Source organism: Drosophila subpulchrella, chromosome 2L (genome assembly GCF_014743375.2).
Source record: "Drosophila subpulchrella strain 33 F10 #4 breed RU33 chromosome 2L, RU_Dsub_v1.1 Primary Assembly, whole genome shotgun sequence".
In the NCBI taxonomy this organism is placed as follows: domain Eukaryota; kingdom Metazoa; phylum Arthropoda; class Insecta; order Diptera; family Drosophilidae; genus Drosophila; species Drosophila subpulchrella.
The window spans coordinates 13160343-13177137 of NC_050610.1; the positions used below are offsets into that span (position 1 = coordinate 13160343).

Genomic DNA, 16795 nt, shown 5'->3' on the forward strand with positions numbered 1-16795 from the left:
GCGGATATCTCGGAAACTATCAAAGATAGAGTATTGGGATTTCAGATTTAGATTCCGTAGCCTTGTACGCAGCGCAAGTTTGTTATGCGAATATGCCACGCCCACTCTAACGCCCACAAACCGCCCAAGCCTGTGGCGCCCACAATTTTTATGCTAGATTAAAAATTTAAACTGAAATGTATTGGTCTCGTCAATGCCTATCGATTGATCCAAAAAAAAAATTGCCACGCCTACCCTAACGCCCACAATGCTTAAATCTGTCTTCCGCCGGTAGGTGGCGCATTTAAATCTCGCTTTGCTGCTTGCATATCTCCATTTCCCTTTGGTCCCTTTAGCTGAGTAACGGGTATCTAATAGTCGAGGTACTCGACTATAGCGTTCTTCCTTGTTTTATTTATACAATTAACGTTTATATTCATTCTGATAGCTACTAAAACTTATGGAAAGTGGGTTTTCGTCATGGTACTTATGTTTTAATAATCTTTATATTTTGGAAAACCAACTGCCTTTACCACCTACCGCTTCTATAATTAATTATATACATATATATTATATTAATGAATACATTTTTCAATTAATTTAATGCTCACTGCAAAAGACATCTTAATCAACTGCAAACTAAAAACTTGCCAAAATGAGAAATCTTATTAGCTACCCATTTATAAGTGCCCCAGCTGGTGGCAACTTAATTTGTCAACTCTACTGTAATTTATCTGACTCACTCCTAGAAACTCGAAAATGCCTCATTCTGCCGTTTGCGACTCATTCATTATTGTAATTTATTTGCAGTTGAAAAATGCCAAATATTTATTTAATTTTCGAGTATTCTTCAATTTATTTGTTTGCACAAAACCGAATCGCAGACAGATCCAGTCGAGTGAAACTCACTCCAGAGTGCCACCCCATTTCCCATTTTCCCTGGCTGAGTGACATTTGGCAAGGCATATCGATTGCGATTAGTAGAAAATTTTCAATTTTCCTTGGCAGAAATGTCAGTCTGGCGAAAAGCAGCCTCAGGCGCTGTGTACAAAAATACGGAAAAGAACAAAGAAATGGAGCAACAGCAGAAAAAATGTACAAAAAATCGCTGAAAAACAAACTTTTGGTTTTGCGCTTCTGGCGATGTTGACACCCGATGGCGGCTTTTCCTTCTAAACCCCCACCTATTTTTTAGACTCCCCCGCACTTCGCGGCAATTTGCCTTCTTGGTGTAACCACTGTGAAAATATTGTGTGGCATTATCGACACTGCACAGTGGGGTGAACCTAAAAAATATAAACGAAATAAAAGGGCAACTGAAAATTATATATATGTTTTTAGGAATTACTAAAAAGAATACAAATAAATAATATATAATTAATATTAATAATACTTGACAAAAAAGGCCCCAAATAATTCTTCTAAAATATACCAAATGTTTTGCACCAAATTCTATATAAGTCTGGATTAAATTTGTTCTCAATTCGATTATATATTTGAATGCACACTAGAATTTTACCAAGACTTGCATGTAAATTAAAAAACTCAAGTGAAATGAAGTAAGTATTTTTATTTTAAGAGAACATAATATTATTTTTAGTCTTTCATTGCTTCCTTGAGTGGAACCACTGTGACTGGGTAACAATGGCAACGGCGAAGGGATGGATGCCATGGCTTGGTTCCCGCTCCGTCTCAGCCGATTTGGCCTGTACTACAGTGAAGCACATGGGCGGGGGACTCTGACGGGCATCTTCTCCCAATCCTGGTCGCGCTTCTCTATTTGAAATCCATTTTGTTTGCCTTATGGATTTGCGGGGCTTAAAGTGGCTTCCTGCTTCGTTTGCTTCATTTTGCTATTGTTGAAAATTTCAAGTTGCCCCCCCCCAGCAATCTCGAAACGAAAGCCCAGAAAACCCCGGAACACAGGCCCCAACGTCAAGTGTGTCGTCTAGTCGCTGTTTTGTTTTATTTTCCCATGTTGACTATTGGCTTAGAGTTATGGGCCAGCGGCAAAACTGTTTACAATCGCGGAAAGGCGAAGGCGTTGGATTTTTGTTGGCGCCCTAAGACTTTAATTGGGGGCGCCCCGAAATAAAAGGCGCTAATTGAGAGTGGGCAAAGTTTGTACGGGGATTAGCCAAGGGCTAACCGAAACACAGAAGGGATTTGATCCCAAAGTCTAAGCTGGGCCAACAGGTTGGATTTATTTTAGAAAGGAAAGGTGTATTCTTAAGTGTTATTTTAGAAAGGTATATTATGTATAATAGATTTATTTAATTAGGCCGAATAAATTGCATTGATATTTAAGTCATATTTTTTATGTTCCCCAATTTTACTACTTCATTTAAACATATTAAATATTCTTCTCTAAACCGCAGTTATTTTAGAATTTCCAAGTTTGTGCAGTTGCTACCATTTCCCCAAATTCTTTGCAATCTTTGTAGCTCAATGTTTTATTTTCTTTTTGCAATTAAACTTTTCTGGCATTTCATTTATTCCGCTTGGTTTTATTTGCTGAATTCTCGTTTTCGCATTTGATTTATCAGCGCTTCTCATTTCCTTTCTGGCCATTGATTATCTCTGAAAAAGGCAGCTTCTTTTGGTCCTTTCTGGCGTGCGTGTGTGTCCATGGATCCGTGTATCTCCGTATCTTTGTATCTCACAGCTCGTTGTAAATTCGTTCTGGCAGCTTTAATGTTTGCCAAAGCGGAAATGGAAAACTTTTGCACGTATTGCTTCGTTTTCTAAGTGGCCAAGTAGAAGAATGCACGTTTTCTGCTGCTTATTTTGTTGGCCCAGCGATCGAGCATGAAAAGTTTTGGTTTCATTTTGGCCATTCACGTATTTGCACCCGCACACACACCATTCGCATGTGCATGTAACACTTGCCGGGCAGGATTTCTTTAAGGACATAAGCGGGACTCCAGATGGTCTGAGCTCGAATTTGCACGCACGTCTGCTCATTAAATACGCATAGAAACAAAACTAAAATGAATAGATGTTGGGCTGCCAGGGGCGCAGGTGAAACTTTAAAGGGGGTTTTAAAAACAAGAACACAGCTAAAAGGTATTTTAAAGGAATTACTGAATAAGGCAGGTATTGCTATATTATAATAAATTGTAAATAGAAAGTTAAACAGACTATTTTCTATTATAACTCAGTATTATTAATGGCCTACAAAGAATCACTGTGAACGGCAGTACACGTAGTAGCGAAGCGCGCAAGAGAGCGTGCATATACTGTGTTTATGCGATGCCGAATTCACGCTTTCATTTCGCGATTTCAGCCGATTCGTGTGTGCATAAACGCCATTTCGTGAATTCGGCAACACACGAAAGTTGACTATGAATTCAACCTCAAAGCGTGAATTGGTGACAATTAAACTCCGGTAACTCTATATAATTATCGGAGTTGCCACATCGATATAAATACATAAATACACCTTACATTTAACAAATTATTTGTTCATTTAGTGCCAATGGAAAATAGTTTTCATCTTTTATTTTGACAGTAAAAAGATGTTATACAGGCTTGGGCATACTTTATCTTTAATACTAGCAAGATTATTTCATGCGAATCGAGAAAAAATAATCGGTTTAATAATCGCTAACACCATTTTCCACCGGTCCGGCACCTCTGTCAGCTGAGATTGATAGAATGCATGAATTCGGCGGTGTCGCATAAACAGGAGCAAATTTTATTTCACGCTTTTAAGAAATCATGAAACCCTTAGCATAAACATAGTAATAGACAACTACTATATATAGTAGTAGAAAAGTAGAAAACGTTTGTTCTACGACTTTTGGAAAAACCCACTAGTTTAGCGGAAAATCAAAAAAAAAAGCAGATTTAAAATACTTATAGTATCTAAACCACTAATGCTACAGAAACATGCTATATATTTCTGAAAAGATAATTTAATTTGCTAAATACTCTTTATATAGTAAAAATGTCTGAATATAAAAGATTTAGAATTAAGACAAAAAGTTTTTTTTTAAACCACTTTTTGACTATTTTCTCAAAATTGAGTCGAACGATTTCTTTTTAAATTTCAAATCATATAGCCCTTGAGATTCCTCAACTTTTAATATATAACACTTTTTGCCCTAAAAATTACCGTTTGGAAGATATTAAGCTATAAAAAGTGCAACTCGTTTCAGCTACGTATACGGAATATTTCATACTTATTGGATTAAACAAGAAAAAACCAATTTGATGAAAAATATTCTTATTAGATTTTTTCAAACGGAAAATCTGTTACGGTTTTAGGGTCCTTTACTTGCATGAAGCTAATCGAAATGGGAAACTTGATCTATTTGTTCTACCACTTTGGAAAAACCCGTTAGTTCGGCGGGAAATGTAAGAAACGACAGGTTTCTCTTGGAATCTGAAACTATACAGCCCTTGAGATTCCAAACTTGTGCTATTAAAATAGGTAATTGAAGCGATAAAACTTGTTATTAAAAAGATTAATATTCATGGGGACGACTCCTAGTCATGGTATTGGGGCACAAAGTCTTGTGCAAAAAAAACTTCTGATATCAAACAAAAACACCTCTGAACGAGGTAAAAAGTAGTGGCGAACGCGCCTTTAACAAAAATGTCTGATATCAACAATTGTGACGAAAAATGGTATTACATTCGATAAACTACAAACTATAAACTATATTAAATTGATGTATTCGGCACGCTACAACAGAAAATTTACGTGTAGGTAAATAAATATTTACTGTTGCAGGCCGAAATCATCAAGATAGAGACAAACCATGCCGTAAAGGAGACCCCAATTAAAATTCCACATTGTATCACTATTATAAATAGTATACTTGTTTACACTTATTTACACTAAATTCATTTAAATCAAAGAAAGACAAAGTGCATATTAGGCCAATCGAATTCCCCTCTTCAGCAATTCGTGGGCCATTTTAGTGCCCAGGAACATGTAGACTAGCAGGATGATCACGGACTCAAAGTTGGAGCGATCTTCTGGCTTGAGAAATATGTTCACCCCACCGGTTAATACATTGGCCACCAGAAAGAAAGTCAATCCGTTTTGGTTGAGGGCCTGATTGATGGTAAATGGAACGATGGACCTATCCCTTCCCTTGGCCGGAGAATCTCCTGTCAGCATACCCTTCTCCTGATCCTCTGAGGGACTCGCTTCCCAAGGCATCACACTGTTGATCACAAAGTCTATGGCTCCAAAGCTGGACCACAAAGTGGTGCACCCGATGGCCAGCATCCATATGACATAGCCAAGATTGCAGATCACTCGGGAGATTCCTATTGCGTAGGCACAGATGACGAACAAGCTCCAGAGGATCAGCACCAGATAGAAGAGACGCCGCAGCTTCCTGACCAACTCGCAGTAGCTGAGCAGACTGGAGGCCACCATCCAGCGATTCACATACATGGACAGCAAGTACAAAGCCACAAATCCTGGCAAGGAGACTAGACCCTCGCGATTCGCATTGAATAGATTTAAGCGCTCCACATCCTCATTCATCACATAGTCGGAGATGCCCAGGAAACTCAGACCAAACTGGTGGATCAGCAAGAGACCTGGAAGATTAGTTACTAAGTTACCAAGTTCAAAAAAACATGGGTTTATCCACTACCTAATCCCAGAGGCAGCAAATGCAGGTCCTTGCGAGCCAGAAGACTGACCAGAGCTCCCAGGAACTTGGTAAATCCCAGGGTAAAGAAGGCATTCAGATGCTGCCCGTACTCGTGAGCATCCTGCCCATAGCCCAGTGTCAAAATGGCCACAGTGCGAGCCAATCCCAAGAGGATCAGAGGCATGGCTGAGTATGTCACACTCCTCCGGAGATCCGACAAGTGCCTGGACCTCCGGGACACCATGGCCATGGTGAATACGAACAGACCAATGCCAGTATCCATTAGCTTGGCTCCATACTGCCTGCTCTTACGATAGGGTCTATAGAAGCTGCCAAAGTCAATGGCCAGAATGCAGATGGCGGTGATCAGGTGGGTGAGGGCACGCAGAACGGACAGGGCCATGGGTCGATTGCCACCCAAATCGAACTGGCTGCGAGTTCGAGCCAGTTCCAAGGCCCTACTCCTCCGTAGCAACCACAAGGTCACCACGAAGATCACCAGTCCAATGTAGCAGCTATAGTCCACGGCTACTGTAACGAGCAGAATGCAGGGCAGGATGACCAGGGCGAACTCCACCGCATAGCAGAGATTGGGGGAGCCATGGAGACGCAGCCTTTGTGTCACCACTCTGGCCAGGAGGATGCACCAGAAGGTGGTCAGGATCAGCAGCAGGGACTCCCAGCTCTGGACCAGAGTGCCACTCCAGTCCCATTCGTATTCCTGGCCCAATCCCAGGCTCTCCTCTAGGGTAAGGTTGGCCGGATTAAGATCGGGAATGGGTTCCTCTGCCGCTCGACTGCCCATGGCGACTGGCTAGGCCCTATGGGATACCCCTTGGACTGCCTTACTCGCCAGCGGGCTGATAAAACTGGCACTTAATCTGCCTGCTGATAGTCGCCACTTATCGGTAACCGATTGATACACAGAGAAAACTATCTAAGAACATTGTTCTTGAATTAAGAACATTGTTCTTGAATTAAGAACATTCGTTCTTAAAAACCGTGTAAGTACATTTTGGTATCAATATAAGAACGAAATGGTGAGAAGAGAAAAGTTAAATTGAGTTTATTTAACAACTTTTTGATAAGTATACACTAAAGACTGAACTAATACTTTATTTGTACATACAATGTACTTAAATACCGCCAATTCAACTTGATTCGAGCAAACTAAAAACATTTTCTGCTTAAAAATGTCGTTCTATTTTTGAGAACATTTTCAACTCAGATGAGAACGTCAGAATTTTCTCTGTGTAGGCATAATCATAGCCATTCGATTCGGGTCTCAATAAAAAACTCAAAACTCGAAATACGAATTACGAAATTCGTTAAACTTCAAACATTTGAATGTCGCACTGATAGCAACTGAACCGCGGCATTCCTTTTGAGTAGGATGAATATGTATGTTCTGGACCAATTTTTCATTGTATGTTCTGGACCAGAATTGTTATCGCTGGTGCGGGCGCTTATGGCGAGCGGAAGTTTTTGTTGTTGCTGCTGGGCGGGGGTGTTCTGGAGTTTTCTGGAATGTTGTGAAACACTCTGGGGGCTGCGCTCAATATACTCTTTATCTCACTTCACTTTCTCCGCATTTTTGAAGGCTTTAAAAAACAATTTATTGTTGTAATCATGGGTAAAACATCTATTATATATACCAGATATTTCTACCCCCACGCTCAATTTTTTTATTTGAGTAAATGGCTTGCTGAATTTTTTTTTAAAGTTGTGTGTGATAACGAAGAAAAAAAATGTGTTTTAAATTTATACCAGCTGTGTGTGATAACAGTACACAGAGAGAATAATTCAAGTAATTTGCACTCAAATTGAGTATTTTTGTACTCAAAAATTCAGCACGAACAAAAATTCTCACATTGAGTGCAAAATACACACTTTCAGTACAAATTTTTCAACAAATTTGTACTTAAATTGAGAATACAAATACTCAATTTGAGAACGTCATAATTTTCTCTCTGTACTAATTTCTGGATTATTTTCTTCAAATATTTTTATGCTGTCGACCGGTGTGGGAAATTTTAACCCACTAAAACTTAACGATTTATTATTTATATTTATTATATCCGACCTAATGTTGTAAATGCCTTTACGTTTGTATTGATTGGGTCGATTCTTATGATAAGGACATTTCACAAAAGCCGATATTAATGCCCATTCGTCTCTATTTTGCACGTTGATGCAGGCTTTTCTGTTTACTATTTCTCTCGGCAAATCAATGAAATTCGAGCCCTTTATGAGCTGATATTTATTTATATCACTGTGGACGGCAGTACACGTAGTGGCGAAGCGCGCAAGAGAGCGTGCTAAGACAACTACTATATATAGCCGCAGAATTGGAAATCTGCTATTATGGTCCGATCGTAACGAGTGATACACCAAACGAAAGGTATCGTAAAAACTAAGAAGATTGCATACCAAGACTTTCGACACGCTACAACAGAAAATGTACGTGTAGGTAAATAAATATTTACTGTTGCGGCCCGAAATCATAAATTTAATATAGTTTATTTATTTTATCGAATGTAATATCATTTTACGTCACAATTGTTGATATCAGACATTTTTGTTAAAGGTGCGTTCGCCACTATTTTTTACCTCGTTAAGAGGTGTTTTTGTTTGATTTAATATTCCAGAACAAGTGAAAGCGTTTTTAAACCAAAAGCCTTTATAAGTAAGTCAGACAGACCATTTTTTAGTATTATTCAGTATTTTTTTATTTTTCTATAAAGAATTTAAAATTGCAGAACAGTTAAATATGTTTTTCAGGACATAAACTTTTTTCTTATTCCTTGAATAAAATTATAATGTACTTCGTGTCTATAAAACAAATACAGGTTTTCTTTTAATTATGTTAGATCATAAATCCTTTCATAATTATTACTACTAATTTCTCTTTCTCTTTGAAAAATTACCATTTAATTTCTCAATTTGGAACCCCCTCCCATAACTTTCTATGCCTATGATACCTTAAGGACACGCACTCACTTGGATATATGTTGTGCTAGATAATGAATCTTCCGATCCCCCGGATCCCCCAACTTTACAGGCCCCCTCTGCATCCATCAGATTGTCTATCTCTGTGAGGCTGTTTCTGTTGAGATGTCTGTCTGCTTTATTTGCTTTTATTGTCTTCAACTTTATTCATATCCTGTTAAAATGTATAACTTTGGGTTTTCGGGTTATAAATTAAATACGAGACTATGCCAAGAGGGATAAGTTGGGGTGGTGGGATGTGGTTGGGCGGGAACGGTTAGGCTCCTCAAAGTAGACGATTGTGTTGATAAACTGCGATATGCAGCATAATTAATGAGCTTGTCATACAATGCCAATATTTTACATTAAACACACAGCCACACTCACACCGAGGGAGACATGTTTGACATGTGCATTGTGTACTTGAGGCAAATGTGTAATGGTTTTAATGAGTAAATTACATAATGCACTCGAAATCCTGCTCCAAGCCATGCAATTAAATTGAGATAATTGCTTTCAATTCCCAAGCAACATCCACCAAATCTTCTGGTTAAGTTTCCACTTCTTATAGAGTTATTCGGTAGCGACATTTCAGTGTTAATTAACTCTTACCTGTGTTATTTGCGGTCCTTAACTTGGCGAAACTTGACAAGTCATCAATAATTGAGCTGACAGCCAACCTCTGAAATTCATTGAAAATTGTCCAAAAGAGAGGAAAAACCAAAAAAACAAAAAACTGTTGAGGCAGCAAAGAAAGCTTTGACTTTTGGTTACTTTTCATTAGCTATCGGTTTCAAATTGTGGCATAAGAACAATTGAAATGGTTGTTTCAGGTGTTTTATATACACTAACTAGGAAAATTAATAAAATGGATAGTTGACAATTTTATTATTAACTTAGAAAATGTTAAATATTAATTGTTTTGCTTAAATCTTAGTTATATTTAAATGTGTTTACTTAATGTAGAAAATGAACTAAGAATTGAAAATAAAGTAATTTTAAAATTTTAAACTTTTTTAAAATCCTTTTTCATGTATGCAAGATTTTAAAAACCAGCCCAGTTAATTCTTGTTTTTTAAACCTTACCCTAAAGTAATTTAGAGTAATTACCCCTAGTTAAGGGTATAAATAATGGAAACCACTTGAACAAGTCAAGTCAAGCCAAGTGGAAGACGTTGGAAATCAATATACACAAGCAGACACACAAAATCAGAAAGAAAGAAAATGGAAAAGTGGAAATGCAAGACGAAAGCGATAAAAATCAAGTTCATTTAGCAAACCGAATGAGAGTAGGGGACCACAAACAGGTGGAGACACAGACAGATACCCTACACACACACTCACCTGGTTAGTTTTGCCTTTTTTAAGACCTGCTGGTTGCCTGGCATTAAAGTTAATAGAAAAAGTTGCTGTTGGCCAAGATTCAATCATGCGATATAAATAAGCAAACACACACACTGAGACAGAAAAGTTGTCGGCCGGGTAAATAAAACAATGGTCAAAGTCAGCACCCCTTCACCTGAGTATCTCCTTCTTCCCCCCCAAAAAAAAAAAGAAAAGCCCTTACCACAGTAGGAAAAACGATAAGAAGTCACAAAAACTTTTCTTCTGCTCCTCCAGCTTTTCTTCTTCATTTCCTTGGGCTTCCTATTTTTTTGTCAGTCTCAAGTTGAAAAATTACACAATGCGGGACAGTTTGGAGTCTTGAGTTTTTTGGCCATTCTCTATTTGGCCGGTTGATATTTGCTGGTGTTGATTGAAGTTTGCATGTTGACTATCAGCCAGGAAGAGCAAGACAAAGTAGCACAAATAGAAACTTTTTAAATTCACCCTTAAAGTTGGCGGTTGAGTTTGCAAATTGAAATGTCCAGACCTGGTGATCTTGAAAAAGTAATACAGGGAATATAAAAAAAATTGATTTGCAAAATGAAACCTCAAGTATGATTTAAAACGTAATGAAAACATTTTTCTGATGTTATCTATAGTTAAATGTTTTTAGGTACCTAAAATCTTAGAGGGAAAATCCACAGCTTTTAATATATTAAAGTAATTTTAGACTAGTTCTTTAGACTAGTCCTTCAAACACTTGAAGGATTTAATTCAATAACATTTAAGGGAAATGTTTTGCCTTTAAACACCCCAAGCTACAGATCGAAGACCTCTTTAAGACGAAATCAAGCTCCTGCCATCGATATTATTTTCCCCTGCCGTTTCAGATTAAATCCATTGAAGCATGTGCCCGCATATTGAAATCTCATTTAATTCAATTACAAAGCGCCACAACTTAAAGCAGACAAAGGTCTTGAGGGTTCCACAGCCGAGGGGTCAGCCAGTGAACTCCACCCAGCTTTTCTGTCCCCCCAGCCGGAGTTTCACTTACGATTATTGCCTACTTTTCAGGGTGGCGGAACGGGAAATAAAGGCGGTCCAAGCTGATTGCGAGTGTACAACAAGGCTTATGCGCCACATACAACATGTATGGCCCCCTTTTCTTATATGTGGAGTGCACACTGTACAGGGTACACCACCCCCCACGTATTTACTTTACATGCTCGAATTGTCATTGAAGCGTTTAGACATTTTATTAGATTGTTCTAAAGACCAACGCCAGGATATCGCCCCTTGGCTCGACTGTCCTGAGATTTATGCACATATGCTAAGCACAGGCAATCGAGGGGTTGTCCTGAGGACAAGGGGTTGTCTGCTGACTCCTGGCCGTCTGAGTTTTCCGACTTCTGTTTAGTTTGGCTTCCTTTACTTTGCTTTTCCTCGCTTTTCGCCTGCCTTGGCATTTTCCCCGCTTTTCTGGCCACTTGTTTTCCCCCCAAATTAAAATTGATTTAATTTTTGTGTGCGTCCTCCTTGGTCTTTGGGCTTTTACTAATACGCTTGGGCTGCACATGTGCTGGCCGGATTGTCCTTTTCGGGCATCCTTGGAATTTTTGTTAATAAGGGGAGCAAGGAATTTTAATTTGGGAGGAAGGAAAAGTATGAGGTTTGATTGGATTTCGTTATTAAAAAATATTAAAGCTCTCTTTGATTTGACTTAAAGAAATTTTAAAAAGATCCCAGATATAATTATTTTCATTAAAATATATTTTATATATCATGTATAAAATGGAAAATAATGTGTACAGCTTTCTCCACAATATGCTTCATATTTTAATGGCTGAGTTTCCCCCATTTACCCATAGCCACGCACCTATGATCCCCCAAAAGCAATCAATTAAATGTAACCCTCTCTAAGCTCTATTAAAAATCCAAGCACATCCCTTGTTCTAACCAAATATCCAAGGAATTTGTGTAAATTCCCCCATAGTATGTTTTTCCCCATAGCAAAAAAAAAAGGTAAAACATGCAAAAATGCTAAAGATTTTTTTAATGAAGCCTGGCACACGCCTGGCACACAAATCTCTCTGGGATTTGACGAGTGAAAATTAATATGGAATCGAAAAATCATTTACCGTCGCTTATCGCCACAACGACAGGCAGTCTGGCAGGCCAACGCTGCGTATGCGCAATGCTGAGAGGAGATTGGAGCTGGAAAGTAGCTTATTTAAATTATCAACACGTTCGACACCCAGCTCCACGGGGTCGCCATTGCCATATGTTTGGTCCATTAAGATAAGCGTCAATCGAAACGAAAAAAAAAGGGAGAGGTGTACTAAGTATACTGTATCCATGGGGTGGCTCGGCATTTTTTAGATGGAGCGAAAACTGTAAATCCGGCAAATGTGTAAAATATTGTAGGGCACGTTTTAAAATTACCATCAATAATGCAGGCTAAAATCGGGCTGAACAAGGAAAAGCCTTGGCAGGGTGGTTCCACCTTGCTTTTCCATGCCCCCACCGCTTTTCCCCAGTCGATGTCAGTGACACTTGGCCCGGTCCTTTGACTTTTGTTTAAGTCCCAGCGACAGGGACTCGTTTGCCAGTTTGCCAGTTTGATGGCTTGATAGGCATCAGACCTCGAACCCCTCTTTCCCCTTCTGACATTTTCCGGGGGCCGTAGGACTGGAATCTTTGATTCCTGATTTGGTTGACATTTTATTGTCTCCAGCTCGTTTCGTATTTATTGAAAATGTGTTTGATTTGGACTTAAAACGCTGGCATTTCAGCTATTCAAGGAAACTTGTTACTGGTAAAGCTGGGAAATTGATTTAAAGCGGAATATATTTAAGGTTTGATTTGAGACCAGAAAGATCAAGCTTCTTTAATGTTGTTTATCATAATAAACTGTATTCAAATGAATATATTAAAGCACTACCTTACTTACTATTCAACTAAGAAGACCCACACACAAAATGTATTTTTTCACCTTATCGATTTCCTATATTATAATTGTACTATATATTATTATACAGTTTTTAATATTTACTTCAGTATCTTCTAAGAAAGGGTATTCAATTCTCGTTTTCTGTTTTATGTATTCCACTTGTTCTATTTTCGCTTTGTGTGTCTCAGCTTTAACATTCAGTTGTGGAAGCTGCCACCTGTCCCGAGTACTCTTTGCTGCCAAAAGCCGATTTCCCGAGTATTTCATGCTTTAATCCGCAGAGTTGTAGTCAAAACTCCGCCATTCTGCCCCTGTCAACCCTTCGTCCTTCGTCCTTTCAGGTAAATGGACTGGCCATAGAGGCAGACGCATTCCAGGGCTCGCAATTCAATAAAAATGCCAGAGCTGTGCGGCGTTTTCTATTCGCGCTGGCAAATTTGTTTGGTCCTTTGGACTGGGAACTGGGATTCGGACTCGGATTCTCGGATTCGACAGGCATGGAGGTCCAGTGCCCAGTCCGGTGTGCCAACTTTTGCATTAATCACTTTTGCAAGCTTTCCGCTGCGAGGGCCATGAACAAAAAAATAAAGAAATAGCGCAACGAAAACCAAGAAAATCCCTACGCAAAGGCATAATAAATGGTGGGCCAGAGACAAAGTGAGTTGGGGAGTGCAAAACCCCGACGAGACCCTTTAATCCGCTGTGCAAATGAGCGTAGGCAGAGTGGAAAATTTATGGTCTCTCTATGGTCTGCGTTGTTACCTATTTTTTTTTGGGTTTGTTCCAATTTCCCTTTTTTTTCGAGGGGATTTTTCACTTTGGGAATCGTGCATGCGAGCGTGGGGTAAAATATAGATGTGAAATTTGATATAGAACTCTGTGAATGGAACCCTAATAGAGGTCCTTTCGGGTCCGCCAGCGTTCAATCAATGAAAGTGCACACATATCTCCCTATTTTTTGCTTGCTTTCGCAGTGCAGTGATAAATATTTCGAGTGCTTCAAATGAAGGGCTATTGATGAATAGTGGATGAATAGTGTGATATGCAGGAGTTTTAAGAGCCATTGTGGGATATTTTTATTTCATTGCTCCCTGATAAACATATATTTTTGGGTCAAAAGCAGTAGCCCTATCATATTTACTTACTGCAACTCCGTTCAAATTACAATTTTCCAATCAAAAACCGCCCCTGGAAAGCTCCAAATAAAAAACTAATATTTACTTTGGATAATTTGGCAACTCTTAAACTGCGAAGGAATCAACTTGAAATTGAATATTCATTTGGTCTCACACTTTCCCGTCCACTCACTTAGCCATTCATTTGTGTCTCGGTCCTCGGGCCATTTGGCTGCTGCGTTGTAAATTGTCAAATTAATGTTAAATTTGTTGTAAAATTTGAGCAGCAAACTTTCGGTAATGTTTGATAATGGCCAAGTTTTGTCTCGGCAAAAGTATTATTACATTTTTCTTCATTATTTATTGGCGTAAACTTTTGCATCGCTTGAAGGCAGCAAAAAGGAGTGTACTTCGATAACAAAGTATTTCAAATTGGTGGTTAATTTTTAAAGCGAGGTCTTAAAATAAGTACCATCTGAGGTTTTTGGCTGCAGGAAATGTGCCAAACCAAAAACTCAGTCAGTAGTAAAATTGTACTTGTCCTCCAGCTGAAACTCCGACTCCTCGGTTTGCTTCATCCGCAGAAATTCAGTTATTCTGACGTAAATTGGGTTTACATACCTAACCATGTAAGCTGCGTTTCGCTGCTGTAAGGTCAGCAAAGGAAATAAAAATCATAATAAATTTGAAAAGTTGTATGTATTATAGGTACCCCATATTATTTAAATATATATATTTATATATATCTATATGGTCATGAGACGCACTGTCCACGTACACAAGCTTATGGTAAATGCATGTGCACACACACATATGCTTATTTATGAACCATTTTATAAACCGCAATAAAATAGAAATTGTGCTCTATGCTATCTTGCCTCTCTCTCCAGCCCACTAGTGCCGTCTCTTTTCTCCAATGATGCTGCTCCAATTTTTGGCCAAGATTTTGGGGGTGAAGTTGGGTGGAAAGCGATTTTGCCGGGAGGTTTTGGAAGACAAAGTATGGCCGCATAGGGTTACGACTCCTTGCATCCTAATGTGACTCCTGCGGTTTGCATTTGAATGCAATTTGTGGCAAAAGCCGAGATAAAAACTAAGGCAATAGGCAAGGCTTATGGGCCAAATGAAATGTCTGCCTAAATCTATGACAATGGAACCGAATAAGCCTTAAACTTTTAGAGTGGTTTCGGGAAATTGTTCTCAGGCCATTTGAAATTGCCTTTACAAGTTTGTTGTACGAACTCTCGAAAATCTCAGAGTAATATAGTTATAGGGGTGCCACAGAAATCACTATGGATTTGATATCACTTAGAAGGTGAGTAAAAGTTTGCAGTATAAAACTCGAGGTATTTGGGAATGAATCCATTGGACTGTATTATTAAAAATATATTGTTGCCTACTTTTGGGTGCCAGTATAGGTGTTTTGAAGTCTATTGTCGTATATGTTTAACAAATGGTTTTGATACAATATTAAGTCTATAACCTTTAAGACCTGGCTAACAAAAGTTCTTCAGCTCCTTAAATTTAAATTTCAAAGCCTGCGCAGCCATATTTTCGTTCATAAATTTAAATATATGTCTTTCCCCTTTCCAGTGAACCGCATAACTCGCGTTTATGTCTTTATTAACGAACCGCAACCGAAAGTTGCCAAGCAGATCCAATAAAAATATTAATGACGACTAATAAAAAGAGTGAGTATAATATTCGCCAGCCAGCAGGCAACAAAGCGATTAACCCAAAAGGTTCTTAACAACTGCTCCCGAAAACAGGCTAAAAGCAAAAAATATGCAATGAAAATAACAAGAAAATACTTGCTGTTAACGATAACGAATCGCCAACGGTTAACAAGCGGCATTAATTCCCATTCGTCGAGGCATTTATTGGCTAATTAAAGTGGGTGGATGGAAAATAGTCAGCCAGTCCCAAAAACCAGCCCTCGGCTATCAAGTCAAGGAATAACGATGGCAATTAATAATTTTTGACAATTTACACAACATTGGGCATCGTCAAAGATAAGGACTGAGGATCCCCTGGGGGACCAAACCCTTTGGTAATTTGTCCATTTCGCTAATAATTTCATCAACAGAACGTCCTCTTTGTCTTTAAATATATATTTGTTTTCAACTGCGCAAAAAGAGAAAAGCGTTTTCCTCCTTTTTTATATTTTCCTCTGCGGCTGACAACTTCAAGTGCGGTTGCCCTTTTCATGATTTTCCCTTTTTTTCAAAAACAAACCAGCTGCTCCCACCACTTGCCATTCCATCAGTTTGTTTATTCGCTTAACTTGCGTTAAAATAAATCAATTATTTTAATTCACGATGACAACTCGCGTCATTTTCAGGCCAACTTTTTTGCCCGCTGCTCTCTTGACATGGGATAAGGATGCTGAAAGGATGGCACAAAAACGGGGAATGAGTGGGGAATGTCATGCATAAAATGTCAATAACAGATATGAATACGAATGATTGAAAGCGAAGCGAGGCATTAAGGATATAGATTTTTCAGGGCGTTCTAGTTGTTTTGGCTTGTCTTTAAGTTGGTGCTTTTGAATTAATACATTCTTTTACAAATTATTCTGATTTTAGCTGAACCTTAACTAACTTTTAAAAATTAAAATGCACTTATACAAGAATGCCACCGAAGTTATTAAAGTGCCCAAAAGTATGCAGTGGAAAACGAACGTTGTACAATTCAATGAACAATATATTTTTGCCTACTTTTCGGCACCCTAAAAATGTTTTTAAAACGCTAATTATTTAAGTGACACCCTTGATTGCTTATCAATATTTTTATAAGCTCCTTAATAAATTAAATGATAA

General features: G+C 38.5%; 1 protein-coding gene across 1 annotated transcript; it reads right to left on the bottom strand.

The window, feature by feature from the left end:
* Positions 1-4849: 4849 nt before the first annotated feature.
* LOC119547807 (uncharacterized protein At4g17910-like) lies at positions 4850-6432 on the bottom strand. The gene is made up of 2 exons (XM_037854824.1): positions 5598-6432; positions 4850-5541 (listed from the first exon to the last, which is right to left on the bottom strand). The coding sequence occupies exons 1-2, from the start codon at positions 6400-6402 to the stop codon at positions 4862-4864; spliced, it is 1485 nt and encodes a 494-aa protein (XP_037710752.1). The 5' UTR covers positions 6403-6432; the 3' UTR covers positions 4850-4861.
* Positions 6433-16795: the final 10363 nt, after the last annotated feature.